Below are 16,305 nucleotides of genomic sequence, written 5' to 3' on the forward strand. Positions count from 1 at the left end.
CCATGGGGTCGCAAAGGGTCAGACACAACTGAAGCGACTTAGCAGCAGCAGCAAGAGTTTTTGCTTGAGCCACCCTTGTGGCTCAACTGGTAAAGAATCCACCTGCATTGCGGGAGACCTGGGTTCGATCCCTGGGTTAGGAAGAGCCCCTGGAGAAGGGAAAGCCTACCCACTCCAGTATTTAATTGGAGCCTGTTTGCAAACCTATGCTGTCCCATTTGATAGATGAGCAAACTGAGGCTCAGAGAAAGGTATCAGTCACACGAGGAGTCAGCGTCCAGGCCAACAGGCAGCTTGAAGCTCCTTAGGTCTGGTCCCCTCCAGCCCAGGTCAAATCAAGGCCAGAAACCATTACACAACAGGAAATGAGTTAGGTAATATCGTGCCTCCACCAGGAGTCTCCAACCCTGAGGATTCTACAAAAAAGGAAGAAAGTCCATACCTACTCCCCAGAGGCTCAGATTTGCTGAGATGCGGCAGGGTTGTTCCGCTTTCAAGCAGGAATATTTACTAGCTGCGTGCCGAGGTGCTCACAAAGCAGGCAGCCCCCCGGGCCTGGAACACACCCTGGTGCCCCTCCTAGCATGGCAGGATGTGCAGTGGGGTTCAGGAAGCCCTGAAAACTGAGAGGCTGCAGAAGATGCCTGTCCTGACCCCCCTCTCTCAGGCTACACTCTCAAGTGGGTCTTTTTGGTGACTCCCATGCCTGCTCGGACATGGTGAGGACTGTTCTCCCAGGTCAGTGACCCAGGGCCAGGAGAGATCTGAGGATACTTGAGGGCGGACAGCTCTGAACTCAACCCTTCACTCTGAAAGCCCCTACCTCCTGTCCATATCAAGGCTTGGTCCCAGCTGTCCAAGTCCCAGGAGAAGGAAGACTCCGAGGGACACAGAACAGTAAGTACCCAGCGCATCTCACCCACCATCCCAGCCCTGCACCTTCCCTCTCCTGACCGACCCTGGCACCCAGGAAGCTTCCAGTGTCTCCCAGGCCCCCTCTGGACACCCCCTCTTCCTGTGGCTTTTCCTCCCACTCTTTCCCCTCCCTTCTCCCAACACCATCTATCAGCAGATGCCCTGGGATTTTATAAAACTGATTCTAAATGCTGAATAGGAGTTTGCCGGGTGGAGAGCAGTGATCCCCATGGGAGTCCTGCATTGGTAGGGGTCAAGGAAGTGACTATTCTCTGCCTTCCTGACTGTCGTCACCAACCCAACATCCACCCCCTCCCCATAAACATCCCTGCTGACTTGAAAAAAAAAAAAAAAAAAAAGTGTGACCTGAGAGCTGCCAGTCGAGTTTTGTTGAAAGCAAAATGAGGACTGCAGCCCAGAAGACGGCATTTCAGATAGTGCTAAGAAACTGCTTCAAAGAGGGAGACAGACGAAGGTCAGTATATATGTGATTTTGATAAAGGGGGAGTTCATGCAACCTGTATTTGCAGGTTTGTATATGCTGCTCGTCAAGAGGAGCATACCTCCCCATGAAGGATTTTAGTGCTTTTCTAGATGTGAGGTGATGCAAGAACTGGGCTCATAAAAATAAGCTCCTGTAAAGACCTAACGCTCTGAGGACCTGTACTGCCAGGTTTTCCTCAAGCGCAGAGGGCCCCATTCCTGATCTCCACCCTGAACTCCCTTCAGGGGACATTGAAGGTCAGCAGCTACAGCAGCACATGATTTAATCCTTGTAGAGGTAGACAGCCAGTGCCCATGGCAAGTGCCAATTTATAGCTGACATCCCCAGGGTCCCCCAGCCCGGCAGCAATGGCTGGTGAAGCCCGGAGGCTGGAGGACTTGGAGGAAAAGAAGAAAGAGAAGCTGAAGGAGCTCCAGCTTTGGCTGTCCGATAAGGAGACCTGCGGGCAGTCTCCTGAGGTGGTCCAGGCTCAACCAGAGAAGCCAAGGAGCGTGAAGATCGCCTCACACCTGCTGCATCAGTACAAGGAGGTACAGCATGGGTGCATGGCCATCCACACCAAGGGACCGCACATGAACAAGCAAGGGGCGTGCACCAAGACCCTCGAAGAGACAGACTTGAATTCAGGTGCTTACAAAGCCTCCTCTGCCCACTGCCGATCTCCTCACCCCCCACCAGAGAACCCACACACACACACCTTCCTCTGGGTGGTGATTTAGGACTGCCCGATCAGGGCGGATCCAGACCTCGGCCAGCCTGCAGCTAAGAGGCTTGCTTGGGCAGGGAGGGGAGGGTGCTGGATTCCTCTTCTAGCCAAGTGGATTCCTAGGATCCCATGTGGTCCTCACAGGGCCTGGAAGGGGTGCTCAGAGGGCCGGGGAGGGAGGAGGCTGGCATTCAGAAGGGAAACTGGAAGGGAGGGCTGGGGGTTTCATGCCCAACTCCTAAGCAGGCACTTGCCTGGCCTTATGTTATAAGCATGGACTTGGGAATCGGGAAGCAGTCACTTCACTGCTCTGTGCCTCTGTTTCTACATCTGTGAAATGGGAGAGCAAGAGCCTACCTCCTTGGACTATGTAAGGGTTAGAGAGATAATTCGTATTAAATATTTAGCACAGGGTCTAAGAGTCTAGTGGTGGTTTATTCCGACTCTTTGCAACCCCATGGACTGTAGCCCACCAGGCTCCTCTGTCCATGGGATTTCCCAGGCAAGAATACTGGAGTGGGTTGCATTTCCTTCTCCAGGGGATCTTCCTGACCCAGGAATCGAACTCCGGTCTCCTGCATTGCAGGCAGATTCTTTATTGACTTTGCTATGAGGGAAGCCCCTAAGACATAATAAGTACTCAAAAAAAAAACCCCAAAAAAAAATAGGAGCTCTGTTGCTACTGTTGCTGTCACTGCAGTTATTATTACTAATCAGCAACCCTGGGAGGTGGGACTCTTCACCCCACCGGGGAGAGGTGCACAGAGGGGGCTCAACTTTCATGAGGAGGTAGAAACAGAGCCAGGACACAGATGCAAATCTTCTGGACCCCAAATGAGGATGAATCATCCAGCAGCATCAGGAAATCGTCCTCCAACAAGAGGCAGGCTGCAATGGTCTCCCTCCTAACCTCTACTGGTTGAGACAAAAGACCTCTCTTGTTCTTCTTGGCTGAAGGACCCAGACCTCAGCCCCCTGGTTCCTGCCCCTTCCCCTGGCAATCCTCCAACCTGTTTGTCTGCTCCCCACAGCCCTGTCTTCCTCATTCTTCCACTCACCAAGTGCACCCAACCTGGAGTCCCCCAGCTGGCCCACCTCCACCGAAGTGTTGAAATTCTGCAAGCCTAATCAACCAGTGCTCGAGCCCTCAATGGAACAGAGGTCAAGATCCCTAGTTTTCACATCTGGATATACCTGGAAAGGTGAGGCTTGCTGACGGGCCCTGAGGTGGGATAGGTGGGGAGATGCGGGGTGGGGGGCAGCTTTGAGGCAGCCAGTGGGCTTGTAACTCCATGTGGACCTGGTCAGAAGGAACTACAGAAGGCTGGAGGAGCCAGAAGCAGGGTGGTGGGTACAGTGGGCCTGAAAATGATCTTTCAGGAGCATCCGTCTGCTGAGACTGCACTCCTTCTGATTTGATAAGATGGGGACGCTGAGACTCACATTGGTCAGACAGTGAATCTCCCCCAACCTGGTGCAATGTGGTCTTTGCCCTGGCAGAGCTCAGCTCACAACCTCAGTGGACTTTGAAGATCCTGGGGGTCAGGGTGGTTTAGAAAGTTCCAAGGAGGACTTGGTTCTCCAGATAAACCCCAAGAGAAGGGTAGGCTCACCCCTCAGCCTAAGCCGGTTCCCTCTCCTGACTTCTCTTATTTTGGCCTCCATCATCCTGAGTCACCCAGCTTCAAACCCCAGCCACACCCCGGCCTCTTCCTCTTCTCATCCCAGTATCAAAGTGCAAGTTCACACAGCATCTGGAGACAGAGCCAGGCTGGAACCTATAACCACCCATTCCTGGTACAGTCATTTCTCTCTCCATCTGCTGCTGCTTTTCGAAGGTCCCCATCCCCAGCTTGGGCTTCCCAGGAGGTGCTAGTGGTAAAGAATCCACCTGCCAATGCAGGAGATGCCAGAGACATGGATTTGATCCCTGAGTTGGGAAGATCCCCCAGAGGAGGAAACGGCAACCCACTCCAGTATTCTTGGCCGCACTGGGTGTCCGCTGCTGCACACTGGATTTCTCTCATTGTGGTGAGCGGGGGCTACCTTTCATTGCGGTGCCCATGCTTCTCATTGCAGTGGCTTCTTTTGTTGCGGACTACATGCTCTAGGCTCACAAGCTCAGTAGTCGTGGCTGTCATGCTTACTTGCTCTGCGGCATGTGGAATCATTCCAGACCAGGGACCAAACCCATGTCCCCTGCGTTGGCAGGCAAATTCTTATCTACTGCACCACCAAAGAAGTCCCTTCCCCTTCCTTCTATGCCTACTCTCACCACTCCACTCCCAAGCCTCAAGAGTGATGGTCACAAGCTCCAATGCCCTCAGTTTCCACCATGACTTCACCCACTTGCTCTATGACACCGAACAAACCACTTCATCCTCCTATGTCTCAATTTCCTCGTCTGATCTACTCTGCACACCACCCCAGGCCACAGTACAGAATTTACACATCTTTGAACTCCACACTAAAATAACCCATGTGCACAGAAGTTCAGATATATGATGTAGACTCTATAAGATCTTGTAGAAGAAAAGTGTTAGACTTTTCACATCTCTCTGCCCACAAAGGTCCCCTCTTGTGCCCCCACCAGCTTTCTTCTCTCTTGTCCTTCCCCACACACACTACCCAGTCTCACTGACTCTTCCTTTATTGAAGACGCAGAGCAGTTCCCCTCTGCCCCAAACTTGCATACCCTGAGTTTCATTGTCTGGCAAAACAGTGCCTGAATAAAATGATAAAGCATTTAACGACTTCCCTGTTGATCTAGCAGCTAAGACTCCACTCCCACTGCGGGAAACCCAGGTTCTTTCCCTGATCAGAGAACTACATCCCACATGCTATAACTAAGAGTTTGTATGTCACAACTAAAAAAACCCACAAGTCGTGATTGTAATTATCTTCTATTTTTCGTCTGGGTATTGATTGTGAAAACTGATAAACAACTTTTATTACTTAAAAAAAAAAAAAAAAGAACCCACAAGCTGCAACTAAAACCCAATGCAGCTAAATAAATAAATAAATATTTTTAAAAAAAAATAAAACAGTGCCTGGCAATGAAGAGGACCCACTACTTTAGAATGCCACTTAGTAACTATTTGTTGTTGCTTGAAGTGGGCAGTTTAACTCCCTTCCCCAAGGGGTTTATCAAAATCTTTCTACCTGATAGAGGAAGTTTCAGAGCATTAAGAGAATTAAATTGTACCTCTATCTTTGTGATTTTAAAAATTGGATTACCAACACCATCTCACAGGATTTTTGTGAGAATTTAAAATGTATGAGCCTGAAATGGATGCTCAATAAATGATCCTTTCTTTCCTGTCTTTCTCCCCTGAAGACCATTCCCTAAGCATTTACCAAGCTTTTCCAAGTTCCCCATATCATGAGTCACCAAGCCAAGAGTTACCCAATGACCCCACCTCCACCGCAGTCCTGAGAGTCTGTGAACCCCCAAGTCATTCCTGTCCAGAGCCCAGAGAGAAGGAGGGTCCTGGGACCATATGGCCACTGGTTGAAACATCTGGAAACAGCTGCACAGGTAAGGCCCTGCTGAGCTTCCGGAAAGGGGTGGGTGAGGCAAAGACATGGATGGGGGCCCGGTTGATAGACTGAGCAGAAAGGGTCTGGCAAACATCTGAGACCTCTCTCCAGAAATCCTATTGCTAGGACTTCCCTAGTGTCCAATGGTTAAGAATCTGCCTGCCAATGAAGGGGACATGGGTTTGATCCCTGTTCCAGGGAGATCCCACATACTGCAGAACAACTAGGCCAGTGCACCACAACTACTGAAGCCCACACGCCCTGGAGCCCATGCTCTACAACAAGAGAAGCCACTGCACTTAGACGCCAAAACACCGCAAAACGAAGAGTCGCCCCTGCTTGCCACAGCAAGGAAAAAGCCCACAAAGCCATGAGAACCCAGTGCAGCCAAAGATAAATAAATAAGTAAAACTACTTTTAAAAAAATAAAAAAGAAATCCTACTGCCAGAATCTCTCCACCTGCCTAAGGCACTGTTTCCAGGAAGCCCCTGGAAATTAAAATACAGGAGTATTATCCATTACAGGAGACACATCACCTGGTGAGTGGACAGTCACTGGCCTAGAGTCGGAAGAGAAAGATTCCATTTCTGATGAGCTTCTCAGGCCCCAAATGGCCTGGAGCACGTCAGGTGGACACTCTCTATGTGTCAGGCTCTGTGCCATGTGCTTTGCTTGCACAGTATAAAATCTCATGACCACTCCATGAGATGGATGTTATTATTATTCCACCTCGGAAATAAGAAGACTGAGGCTCAAAAATAGAAACTCTCAGAATGGCAGAGATGGCACTCTCTCTAATGCCACTGATGTTGTTAAGTCGCTCAGTGTTGTCCAACTCTCTGCGGCCCCATGGACTGCAGCACTCAGGCTTCCCTGTCCATCACCAACTCCCGGAGCTCTCTCAAACTCATATCCATCAAGTCGGTGATGCCATCCAATCATCTCATCCTCTGTCGTCCCCTTCTCCTCCTGCCTTCTATCTTTCCCAGCATCAGGGTCTTTTCCAGTTGAGTCAGATCTTCTAATCAAGTGGCCAAAGTATTGGAGCTTCAGCTTCAGCCTCAGTCCTTCCAATGAATATTCAGGGTTGATTTCCTTTAGGATTGACTGGTTGGATCTCCTTGCAGTCCAAGGGACTCTCAACACCACAGTTCAAAAGCATCAATTCTTCAGCACTCAGCTTTCTTTGTGGCCCAACTCTCACACACATACATGACTACTGGAAAAACCATAGCTTTGACTAGATGGACATTTGTCAGCAATGTCTCTGCTTTTTAATATGCTATCTAGGATTGTCATAGTTTCTCTTCCAAGGAGCAAGCGTCTTTTAATTTCATGGCTGCAGTCACCATCTGCAGTGATTTTGGAGCCCACGAAAATAAAGTCTCTCACTGTTTCCATTGTTCCCCATCTATTTGCCATGAAGTGATGGGACCAGATGCCATGATCTTAATTTTGAATGTTGAGTTTTAAGCCAGCTTTTTCACTCTCCTCTTTCACCTTCATCAAGAGGCTCTTTAGTTCCTCTTCGCTTTCTGCCATATGGGTGGTGTCACCTGCATATCTGAGGTTACTGATATTTCTCCTGGCAATCTTGCTTCCAGCTTGTGATTCATCCACCCCAGCATTTTGCATGATGTACTCTGGGTATAAGTTAAATAAGCAGGGCAACAATATACAGCCTTAACACACTCCTTCCACAAACTTGAACCAGTCTGTTGTTCCATGTTTGGTTCTAAATGCCACTATCCACACATTTAATGTTCTGCTTCCTTTGTCATCTAAGGGTTTCCAGGTGGTGCTAGTGGTAAAGAACCTGCTTGCCAATACAGGAGATGTAAGAAAAGCAGGTTTGACACCTGGGTCACGAAGATCCCCTGGAGGAGAGCATGGCAACCCACTCCAGTTTTCATGCCTGGAGAATCCCATGGACAGAGGATCCTGGTGGGCTACACAGTCTTTAGGCTCACAAAGAATCAGACATATCGGAAGTGGCTTAGGACATGCACAAGGCATCTTCTTAACATTGATCTCAATGATGAGAGAAGTCCCTTTTGAAATCTGAGAGATATTTTGTTAAAATGATCCCTTCTGCACCCAGGTAGGAGCATACTTGTAGAATTCATGGTCCTAAAATATGACCCAGGTTGGAGATGAATTAACTGACTTAATTAATCATACTTTTTCCCATTCAGGGAAGGGAGAAAGAAGAAAGGAAGGAAAAAAAGGAGGGAGGGAAGAAGATAAAGAAGAAAAGAAAGAATTTTGTAATATGTAAGAGGCATCTTACCAAAACATACAAAAGTAATAACCTTAAACATGAAGAAGTAAATATGAAAGCCAAGAGGTTAATTAGTTGTTATAAAAAAAACATTCATTGATTCTGAGCATCCTAGCAACCAGGGCAAAAAGGGAAAGACAATGGGTTGGTTACCTAATATCTATTACTCAACAGAATGCATGTGCGCTCAGTCGCTCGGTCATGTCCAATTCTTTGCAACTCCATGGCAAGCACAGTCCATGGGATTCTCCTGGCAAAAATACTGGAATAGGTTGCCATTTCCTATCCCAGGGGATCTTTCTGACCCAGGGATCAAACCCGAATCTTTTCCATTGGCAGGTGGATTCTTTACCACTGTACCACCTGGGAAGCCCTGCACAATAGAATAGAAAAGACCAGTTCAGAAGAAATACAACTTTTCCTAATGCTGAATTCTTTTTCATTGGTTTTTCCAGTCAAGATTGAGGCATGATTGATAAATAAAATTGTACTATGTTAAAAGTGTACAGATTTGATATACGTTGTGAAATAATTACTACAATCAAGTTAACTGACATATCCATCACCTTGCATACCTGTGTCTGTGTGTGTGTGTGTGTGTGTGTGTGTGTGTGTTGGGAATGCTTATAATTTGCTATCTTAGGAAGTTTCAAGCATATAGTATGGTATTATTAGCTATCATCATCATGCTCTACATCAAAGCCTCAAAACTAATTCATTTTAAAATTGAAAGTTTGTATTCTTTGCTCAACATCTCCCAATTTCCCTCACCCCCTCATGCTTGGGAACCATTATTCCTCTGTCTGTTTCTATAAGGTTAATTTTTTGTTTTTAGATTCCACATATAAGTGATACCATACGTATTTGTCTTTCTCTGTCTGGCTCATGTCACTTAGGATAATGCCCTCCAGGTTCATCCATGTTATCACAAATGTCAGGATTTCCTTCTTTTTTATGGCTGAATACTATTCCATTATAGAGAGATAGGTAGATACCTAGATCAATAGACTATGTCTGCTTTATCCATCCATTCATCCACTGAAACAGCTTAGGTTGTTTCGTATCACGCTTCCATATCATGAGTAGTGCTGTAATGAGTGTGGGAGTGCAGATATCTCACCAGCCTCTCTACTGTTTTTCTAATCTCGATTTCCTTTATTTCTGAATCAGCAGCCAGCACAGCATGTGGCTTGAGCAGGTGCAAAAAACAGTTGTTGAGTATTGGAAGGAGGGATAAGTGAACACATCTATCCTATACCTTTATGTTTTATCTCTCCCTCCCTTACTTAGGAAGCAGAGAGAGATACCAGGACCAAAGGAGAGAGAGACCTTGCTCCACCTGGTCATGGAAAAATGAAGATTTGCACCAAAAATTCATGCAGTTGCTACTTCTACACACTCCTTACCCCAGAGACTACAAGTCCTTGAACTGGGGAAGCTGGGATCATGGGATGGTTGAGGAGCAAGGGCATTTGATTGAGGTCAGAGACTTATTTGGCTCAGACCTGGGTCCTCAGGAAGGGCCTCACACAGTCATATTGCATGGAGCTGCTGGAATCGGGAAGTCCACACTGGCCAGGCACGTGAGAAGAGCCTGGGAGAAGGGCCAGCTATACAGGAACCACTTCCAGCATGTCTTCTACTTCAACTGCAGAGAGCTGGCTACGTCCAAGCTGACAAGTCTGGAGGAACTCATCACAAAAGACCAGTCCGCCACTGTGGCTCCCACTGGACAGGTCCAGTCTCAGCCAGAGCAGCTGCTCTTCATCCTCGATGGTTTAGATGAACTGGAATGGGTCTCAGAGGAGCAGAGGGTGGAGCTCTGTCTGCATTGGAGCCAGCAGCAGCCCGTGCAGACACTACTGGGCAGTTTGCTGGAGAAAACCATATTTCCGGAGGCATCCTTGCTGATCACAGCTCGGACTGCAGCTCTGCGGAGATTCATTCCTTCTTTGAAGCAGCCATGTTGGGTGGAGGTCCTGGGGTTCTCCGAGTCTTCCAGGAAGGACTATTTCTATGAATATTTCACAGAGGAAAGCCAAGCAACTAGAGCCTTTAGCGTGGTTGAATCAAACCAAGCCCTCTTGACCATGTGTCTCACGCCCTTGGTGTCCTGGCTGGCCTGCACTTGCCTGAAGCAGCAGATGGAGGCAGGGGAAGAACTCTCACTGAGGTCGCAGACCATGACAGCCCTCTATCTGCGCTACCTTTCCCAGGCTATCCAAGCTCAGCCCCTGGGGACTCAACTGAGGGGCTTCTGTACTCTAGCTGCCGAGGGTATCTGGCAAGGAAAGACTCTGTTCAGTCCAGGGGACCTCAAGAAGCATGGATTAGATGGGGTCATCAACTCCACTCCCTTAAAGATGGATGTTCTTCAAAAGCACCCCATGTCTCTGAACTACAGCTTCATTCACCTGTGTTTCCAGGAGTTCCTTGCAGCAGTGTCCTTTGCCTTATGGGACATGGGGGACAAAAGTGACCATCCTAACAGCACTGGAAGCATGGAAAAGTTAGTAGAAGTATATGGGATCAAAAACCTGTTTGGGGCACCAACCGTGCGTTTCCTATCCGGCCTTTTGAGTGAGCAAGGAGCGAGAGAGGTGGAGAACATTTTCCAATTCAAGCTGTCTTGGGAGAGAAAGCGAGAGTCACTGCTGCGGTGGGCTGAATTGGAAGTCTGGCGTGAGCATTACTCTCTGCAATTGTTTCACTGTTTGTACGAGATTCAGGACGAGGAGTTCCTGACACAAGCGATGGCCCATTTCCAAGGAACGAGAGTGTGCATCCGAACCAGCATGGAGCTGCTCGTGTTCACTTTCTGCATTAGATTCTGCTGCCACGTGTGGCGGCTTCAATTGAACGAGGGCGGACAACACCAAGGAGCATGCAGGCCCACCGATGCAGTGCTGTGAGTACTCCACTCTCTCTTCTCTCCGGCTCCTCTGTTGGCTCCTCCATCCTAGGCGCTGGAGTCACTTTCACTAAACTTAACCCCAGGGGCTCAAGGATCGAGGCCTCCAGCGACCACCATGGCAGACCCGCCCACCATCCCCCATCTGCCTAAGATCCCCTGCAGCAGGGTCCATCCAAGTGATGTGCCCTGCCTGCCTCTGGGTGGGCCCACTGTGTCCTGCCACTCCTCGTCCTGTCTCTTCGACAACCACCATATTCTCCACCTCCCGTGCTGACCTGACTTCCCCTCCACGAAGCCCACCGGCCTCCCTTTCTCCCTCATGTTTGTCTCTAAGCAACCACTCCCTCAGCTGCTTCAGACACTCCCCTTGATGGCTGTTGACCATGGCATTGGTCCAGAGATCTCCTCCATCACAGAATGTGTGTGTCTTAAAGGTAGTCTCCATGTTCCCCCGCACATCTGACTTCTTTGTGTCAATAATGCACTCCTGTACCCCAGGCACTTAGCCTAAAACCCGCCCCCACCAACCTGAGTGTGACGGCAGGGTTTTCTCTAAACATCCTCCAACCCCATTCACTTCCCCACCCAGGTTCCCCAACCTCAGTTGCAGTATTGGTCATTTAGTCCTTTTATGATTTGTTCTGTGAATATCTATCTGGCACTGCTTTTAGGCCGGATCCTCCAGATCACAGATGAACAAACAAAACTCCTGCCTCAACTTCTGCATTGGTGGGCAGATTCTTTACCACTAGCAACACCTAGGAAGCCCATAGGAAGGGAGTAATCACACACAAAAACAGGGGGGAAAAAGTGAAAGTGTTAGTCGCATCCGACTCTCTACGACACCATGGACCATAGCCCGTCAGACTCCTTTGTCCATGGGATTCTCCAGGCTAGAATACTGGAGTGGGTTACCATTCCCTTCTCTAGGGGATCTTTCCAACCCAAGGATTGAACCTGGGTTTCCTGCGTTGTGGGCAGATTCTTTATTGTCTGAGCCACCAGGGAAGCCCAATCACACATAATCACACAATCACACACAAGAGAAGAGTCAGAGGAAGAAATGTTGGATTTGGGTTTTTTCAGACTTTCAAGGGTTTTTTCTCACAGCAAAACCCATGTCCATTATAGGAAAATGACAATATGTAGAGAAGCAAAAAGACAGAAATTAATATCAACCAGAATGCCATCACTCAGAAATGACTGTCATTAAGAATTGAAGTATATGGTGCTATTGTGTGAAAATTGTACACATCTTAATTATGTTGAATTAAGTAGTGCTTTTCAGATCTACTGTATCCTTCTACTTTTCTGTCTACTCATTCCAGTAATTTTTGAGAGTTTGACATTGAAACTCCAACTAAAAATCTTAATTTACCTACTTAAAAAACAATTATAGTAAACAGTGGAACTCTATGTAACTAGATGTATTTCTTCTGTATTTTCCAAGTCTCCTGTAAATGTGTTATCATGCTTTCATAATTTAAAAATTAGAAAAAAAATTTTTTAAATAAAAACTTTTTTTAAAACATTGAGGTGTATGGAATTTCCCTGGTGGTCCAGTGATTAACACTCCATGCTGCCAATGCAGGAGATACAGGTTCGAGCCCTGGTCAGGGAACTAAGATCCCACATGCTGCGCAGAGCAGCCAAAAGATTTAAAAAAGAAACAAACAAAAAAAAAAGAATTGAGGTATATCATCTAGTCTTTTTATGCTGATTTTCATGGCAAAACTGAACCACACTGGACATTCTGTTTTATAGCTGGCTGCCCCTCTGCCGCCCCCACCCTGGGCTGGGGGCCCCTCTCCTCTGAGGCTCGTCAGTCTACAGCCCTTGTCATACTCCTCTGAGGTGTTCATCGTGGATGTCTGCTTCTGCCTCAGTCTGGAAGTTTCTTGAGGGGCAAGGGGGCCATTTTCCATCTTTTTTATCTGCGGTGTTCAGGGGCAGTCAGGGAGGCTGGTCAGCCCTGGGGACAGCACCTCCCAGCCTGCACACACAGATCGCAGCCCTCCAACCCCTCTCTCCCTCCAACCCCTCTCTCCCTCCACAGGTTGAGCTGGGTCCCGGTCACAGAGGCCGGCTGGCGGGTTCTCTTCTCCGTCCTCCGGGTCACTGGAAACCTGAAGGAACTGGACCTGAGTGGAAACACCTTGAGCCGCTCTGCAGTACAGAGTCTTGATGAGGCCCTGAGATGCCCTGGGTGCCACCTAGAGACCCTGCGGTGAGTCTGGCCTGGGCTCTGCTCTGAACAGGGAGGGACAGGAGATCTAAGATGGGCGCTGACTCTGGGAGGGGGAATTGTCCTTGCATTCAGCAAATACTCACTGAGCCCCTCTCTGGCCCACCACTGTGCCGGGTGCCAGGGTCACCATGGTAAGCAAACACAGGCGGGTGTCTATTCTCAGAGGGCTTGCAAAAGACACATTAGTCAAGGAACCATGCCGATAAAGGTGTAACTGCAGGGCCAGATAAGGGTCTCCAGTGGAAAACGTCCTTAAGGAAGCGACACTTGGGGACTTTCCTGGTAGTCCAGTGCTTAGGACTCAGTGCTTCCACTGCTGTGGGTTTGAGCTTGATCTTTCACTGGGGAACTAAGGTCCTGTAAGCCTCACGGCACTGCCAAAAAAAGATATCACTTTATGCCTGATAACATGGCTACTATCAAAAAGGTAGAAATCACAAGTATTGGAGAGGATGTGGAGAAAATGTGTACTTTCTCATACACTGTTGGTGAGAATGGAAATGGATGCAGCCACCATGGAAAATGGTATAGAAATTTCTCAAAAAAAAAAAATAAGAAGAACAACACTATCATGTGAGCCAGCTATTCCACTTCTGGGCATTTATCTGAAGAAGATTTACTTGGGATGGGCGTCTTGATGAACGACTCATCATTCAAGGCATTCCTCGTACATTTCCACCTCCTTCCCTTGTCAAAATTAATCATTTCTTCTGCCTTCAGCCACACTTGACTTGTCCCTTGGGGCAACATCTACTTTTTAAGTGCCTACTACGTGTCAGACACTACTGTGAGCACTTGGGTACAGCTCGTAATGAAAATGGGCAAAAGCTCCTTCTTCATGGAGCCTACATTCCAGAGGCTGTGGGGACAAAAAGTCAAAAGAACAAGTAAAGTATATTGCATGTGGTAAGGACTAGAGAGAAAGGTAAAGCAAAAAGGAGTGGAGAGTTGGGGCTGGGTGTGCCATTTTAAATAGGGAGGGTGGTGAGGCAAGGTTCCTGCAAGGGGACTTTTGAGCAAAGACCTGGGAGCAGGTGAGGGAATAAGCCATGAGCTATCAGGTAAGATAGCTTGTTCCAGGCAAAAGAAACAGCCATGGCAGAGAACCTGAGGTGGGACCATGCCTGGAGAGTTTAAGGAACAGTGTGGAGGCCAGTGGAGAAGCAGCTAAAAGGAATATGAGATGAGGACAGAGAGGACAAGGAGTCAGACAGCCACTGTCTCACAGACAAGGTCAAGGACCATGAATTTCTTTCTGATGACCTGGGAAAACGTGGGAGGATTTTAATCCAAAGAGATCGAAAACCTGACTTACTATTATTTGTTTCTATGTCTATCCCCCAGTGTCTGTGCATTTCTGGGGGGCCTGGGGGCTTACTGACCTCCACCTGGCCCACAGGTGTAGATGTTCAACAGGTTGTTCATGGGTGATTGTGGAATCAACAGATAAGTAAAGGCAAGGCCATCGTTATGTGTCTCCCACAGGTTGGCCAGCTGCAGCCTCACAGCTGAGAGCTGCAAGGACATTGCCTCTGGGCTGAGCGCCAGCCAAACTCTGATGCAACTGGAATTGAGCTTCAACACAATCCTGGACGCAGGAGCTGAGCACCTTTGCCAAGGCCTGAGACAGCCAACCTGCAAGCTGCAGCGACTGTTGTAATTGCTCCTCGTTGGCACTACTTTGTGGGGTGGGCACGGGGAGACAGAAGGAGCTGCCCTAGCACCACGGGGCAGAGAGAAAGCAAGGGCTCATGGAAGCCATGATAGATTCCCACTGAAGCCCTCATATTCCTCCTTAATTTTTGTTCTTATATTAGAAGCTCGCTATTTTCTCTTCCTGTATTGTAGACACCCTTAATGTTGAAACGCACAAAATGCTGAAACCTATGTCAGGTAACTCTGGGCATTTGGGAGGGCCAAGGTAGTTAACAATGAGATCCAGGCATCCCAGTGGAACATCGGTGTAAATAAATCATACAACATCGATACAATGAGTGAGCAGGATTCATGGGAATCACACGGAAGTGAAAAGGGGATGTGGTCTCTATCCTGAGTGGCTCCTTGGCTGCAAGAGGAATATTTAAATCTCCCAGGTTCCTGCAAGCCAGGCAGGTCTTTATCTTCCTTTAATGTCACCCTAGAACCCTCATAGGGCCATAGGTACTAGAAAGGAAAACCAGATGCCAGTTAGGACATTGACTGGAGGCCCACATGTGTCTTCCCTGCAGGCTCGAAGGCTGCAGCCTCACGTCTGGCTGCTGCCAGGACCTGGCCTCCGTGCTCAGGGTCAGTCCCAGCCTGATGGAGCTAAACCTGCTGCAGAATGACCTGGACAACCTCGGCGTGAGGAGGCTCTGTGAAGGACTCAGGCACCCTTCCTGCCAGCTCATATTCCTATGGTGAGGCTCTGCGGGCCCCTTCTGGGCAGAGGGCAGGGAATGGAGGGAGGGGATGCAAGTGCCGCAGAACTGGACAGAGAAAAGAAAAGGGACAGACAAATGCACGGTCAGCCAGGGTTCCTCACCAGTGACGCCACTTACTTAGGCCGTGTGACTCAGGCAGCTCTTCACCTGAGACTTGGTTTCTTTATCTGTCTAATGGGGCCATCATAACAATAAAATGCTTGTGAACACTAGGACAGAGTTCAGACAGAAATGGGCTTGGAGCACTGGAGTCCTGTGCAGCCGACAAGCAGTGAGCCCCCAGCCCTCCTTGCTGCCCTGCAGGCCCTGAGGGCGATGTTCTCTGAGCAGCAGCCCCTACCGTGACTCTCAGCCACTTCCTCTTTCCTCCACTTCCTGAGAACAAGTCCACTGGCTGTTTCTGGCTGAGCCCTTGCTTATTGCTCCTGGCTGGGACCCTGTCACACACTCAGAGAGCTGAGGGCTCCAGACCCTCCATCCCCTACCCGCTCGGGTCCTCTGTTGAGCTCCAGCAGCCCTTAGAAACATAGTGGGAATCACAATATTAGTGGCTCAGTCGTGTCTGACTTCGCGACCCCAAGGATGGTAGCCCATCGGGCTCCTCTGTCCATGGGATTTTCCAGACACAAATACTGGAGTGGGTTTCCATTCCCTTCTCAGGGAATCTTCCCAACCCAGGGATCGAACCCGGGTCTTTGAGGGGTCTGCAAAGTCTGGGTCCTGGCCACCTTCAGCCAGGACTCCCTCCTTTAGACTCTCAGGCCTAAAGGCG

At 48.7% G+C, this 16,305-nt stretch overlaps 1 protein-coding gene across 5 annotated transcripts in view; it reads left to right on the forward strand.

Annotated features, from left to right (window-relative positions):
* Positions 1–506: 506 nt before the first annotated feature.
* The window catches only part of NLRP1 (NLR family pyrin domain containing 1), a 30,879-nt gene continuing 15,080 nt past the window's right edge, over positions 507–16,305 (forward strand). For 2 of the 5 annotated variants that reach the window (XM_061143191.1, XM_061143192.1), the window contains exons 1-8: positions 507–897; positions 1,748–2,047; positions 3,158–3,328; positions 5,464–5,664; positions 9,239–10,856; positions 12,919–13,089; positions 14,596–14,766; positions 15,339–15,509. In XM_061143191.1, the coding sequence (XP_060999174.1) occupies positions 1,768–2,047; positions 3,158–3,328; positions 5,464–5,664; positions 9,239–10,856; positions 12,919–13,089; positions 14,596–14,766; positions 15,339–15,509 (2,783 nt within the window). In that variant the 5' untranslated portion in view covers positions 507–897; positions 1,748–1,767. Of the gene's footprint in view, positions 898–1,747; positions 2,048–3,157; positions 3,329–5,463; positions 5,665–9,238; positions 10,857–12,918; positions 13,090–14,595; positions 14,767–15,338; positions 15,510–16,305 lie in introns of those variants that run through there. The other 3 variants (XM_061143193.1, XM_061143194.1, XM_061143195.1) reach the window with 3 other exon arrangements.

This window comes from Dama dama, chromosome 5 (assembly GCF_033118175.1).
Source record: "Dama dama isolate Ldn47 chromosome 5, ASM3311817v1, whole genome shotgun sequence".
NCBI classification, from domain to species: Eukaryota; Metazoa; Chordata; class Mammalia; order Artiodactyla; family Cervidae; genus Dama; species Dama dama.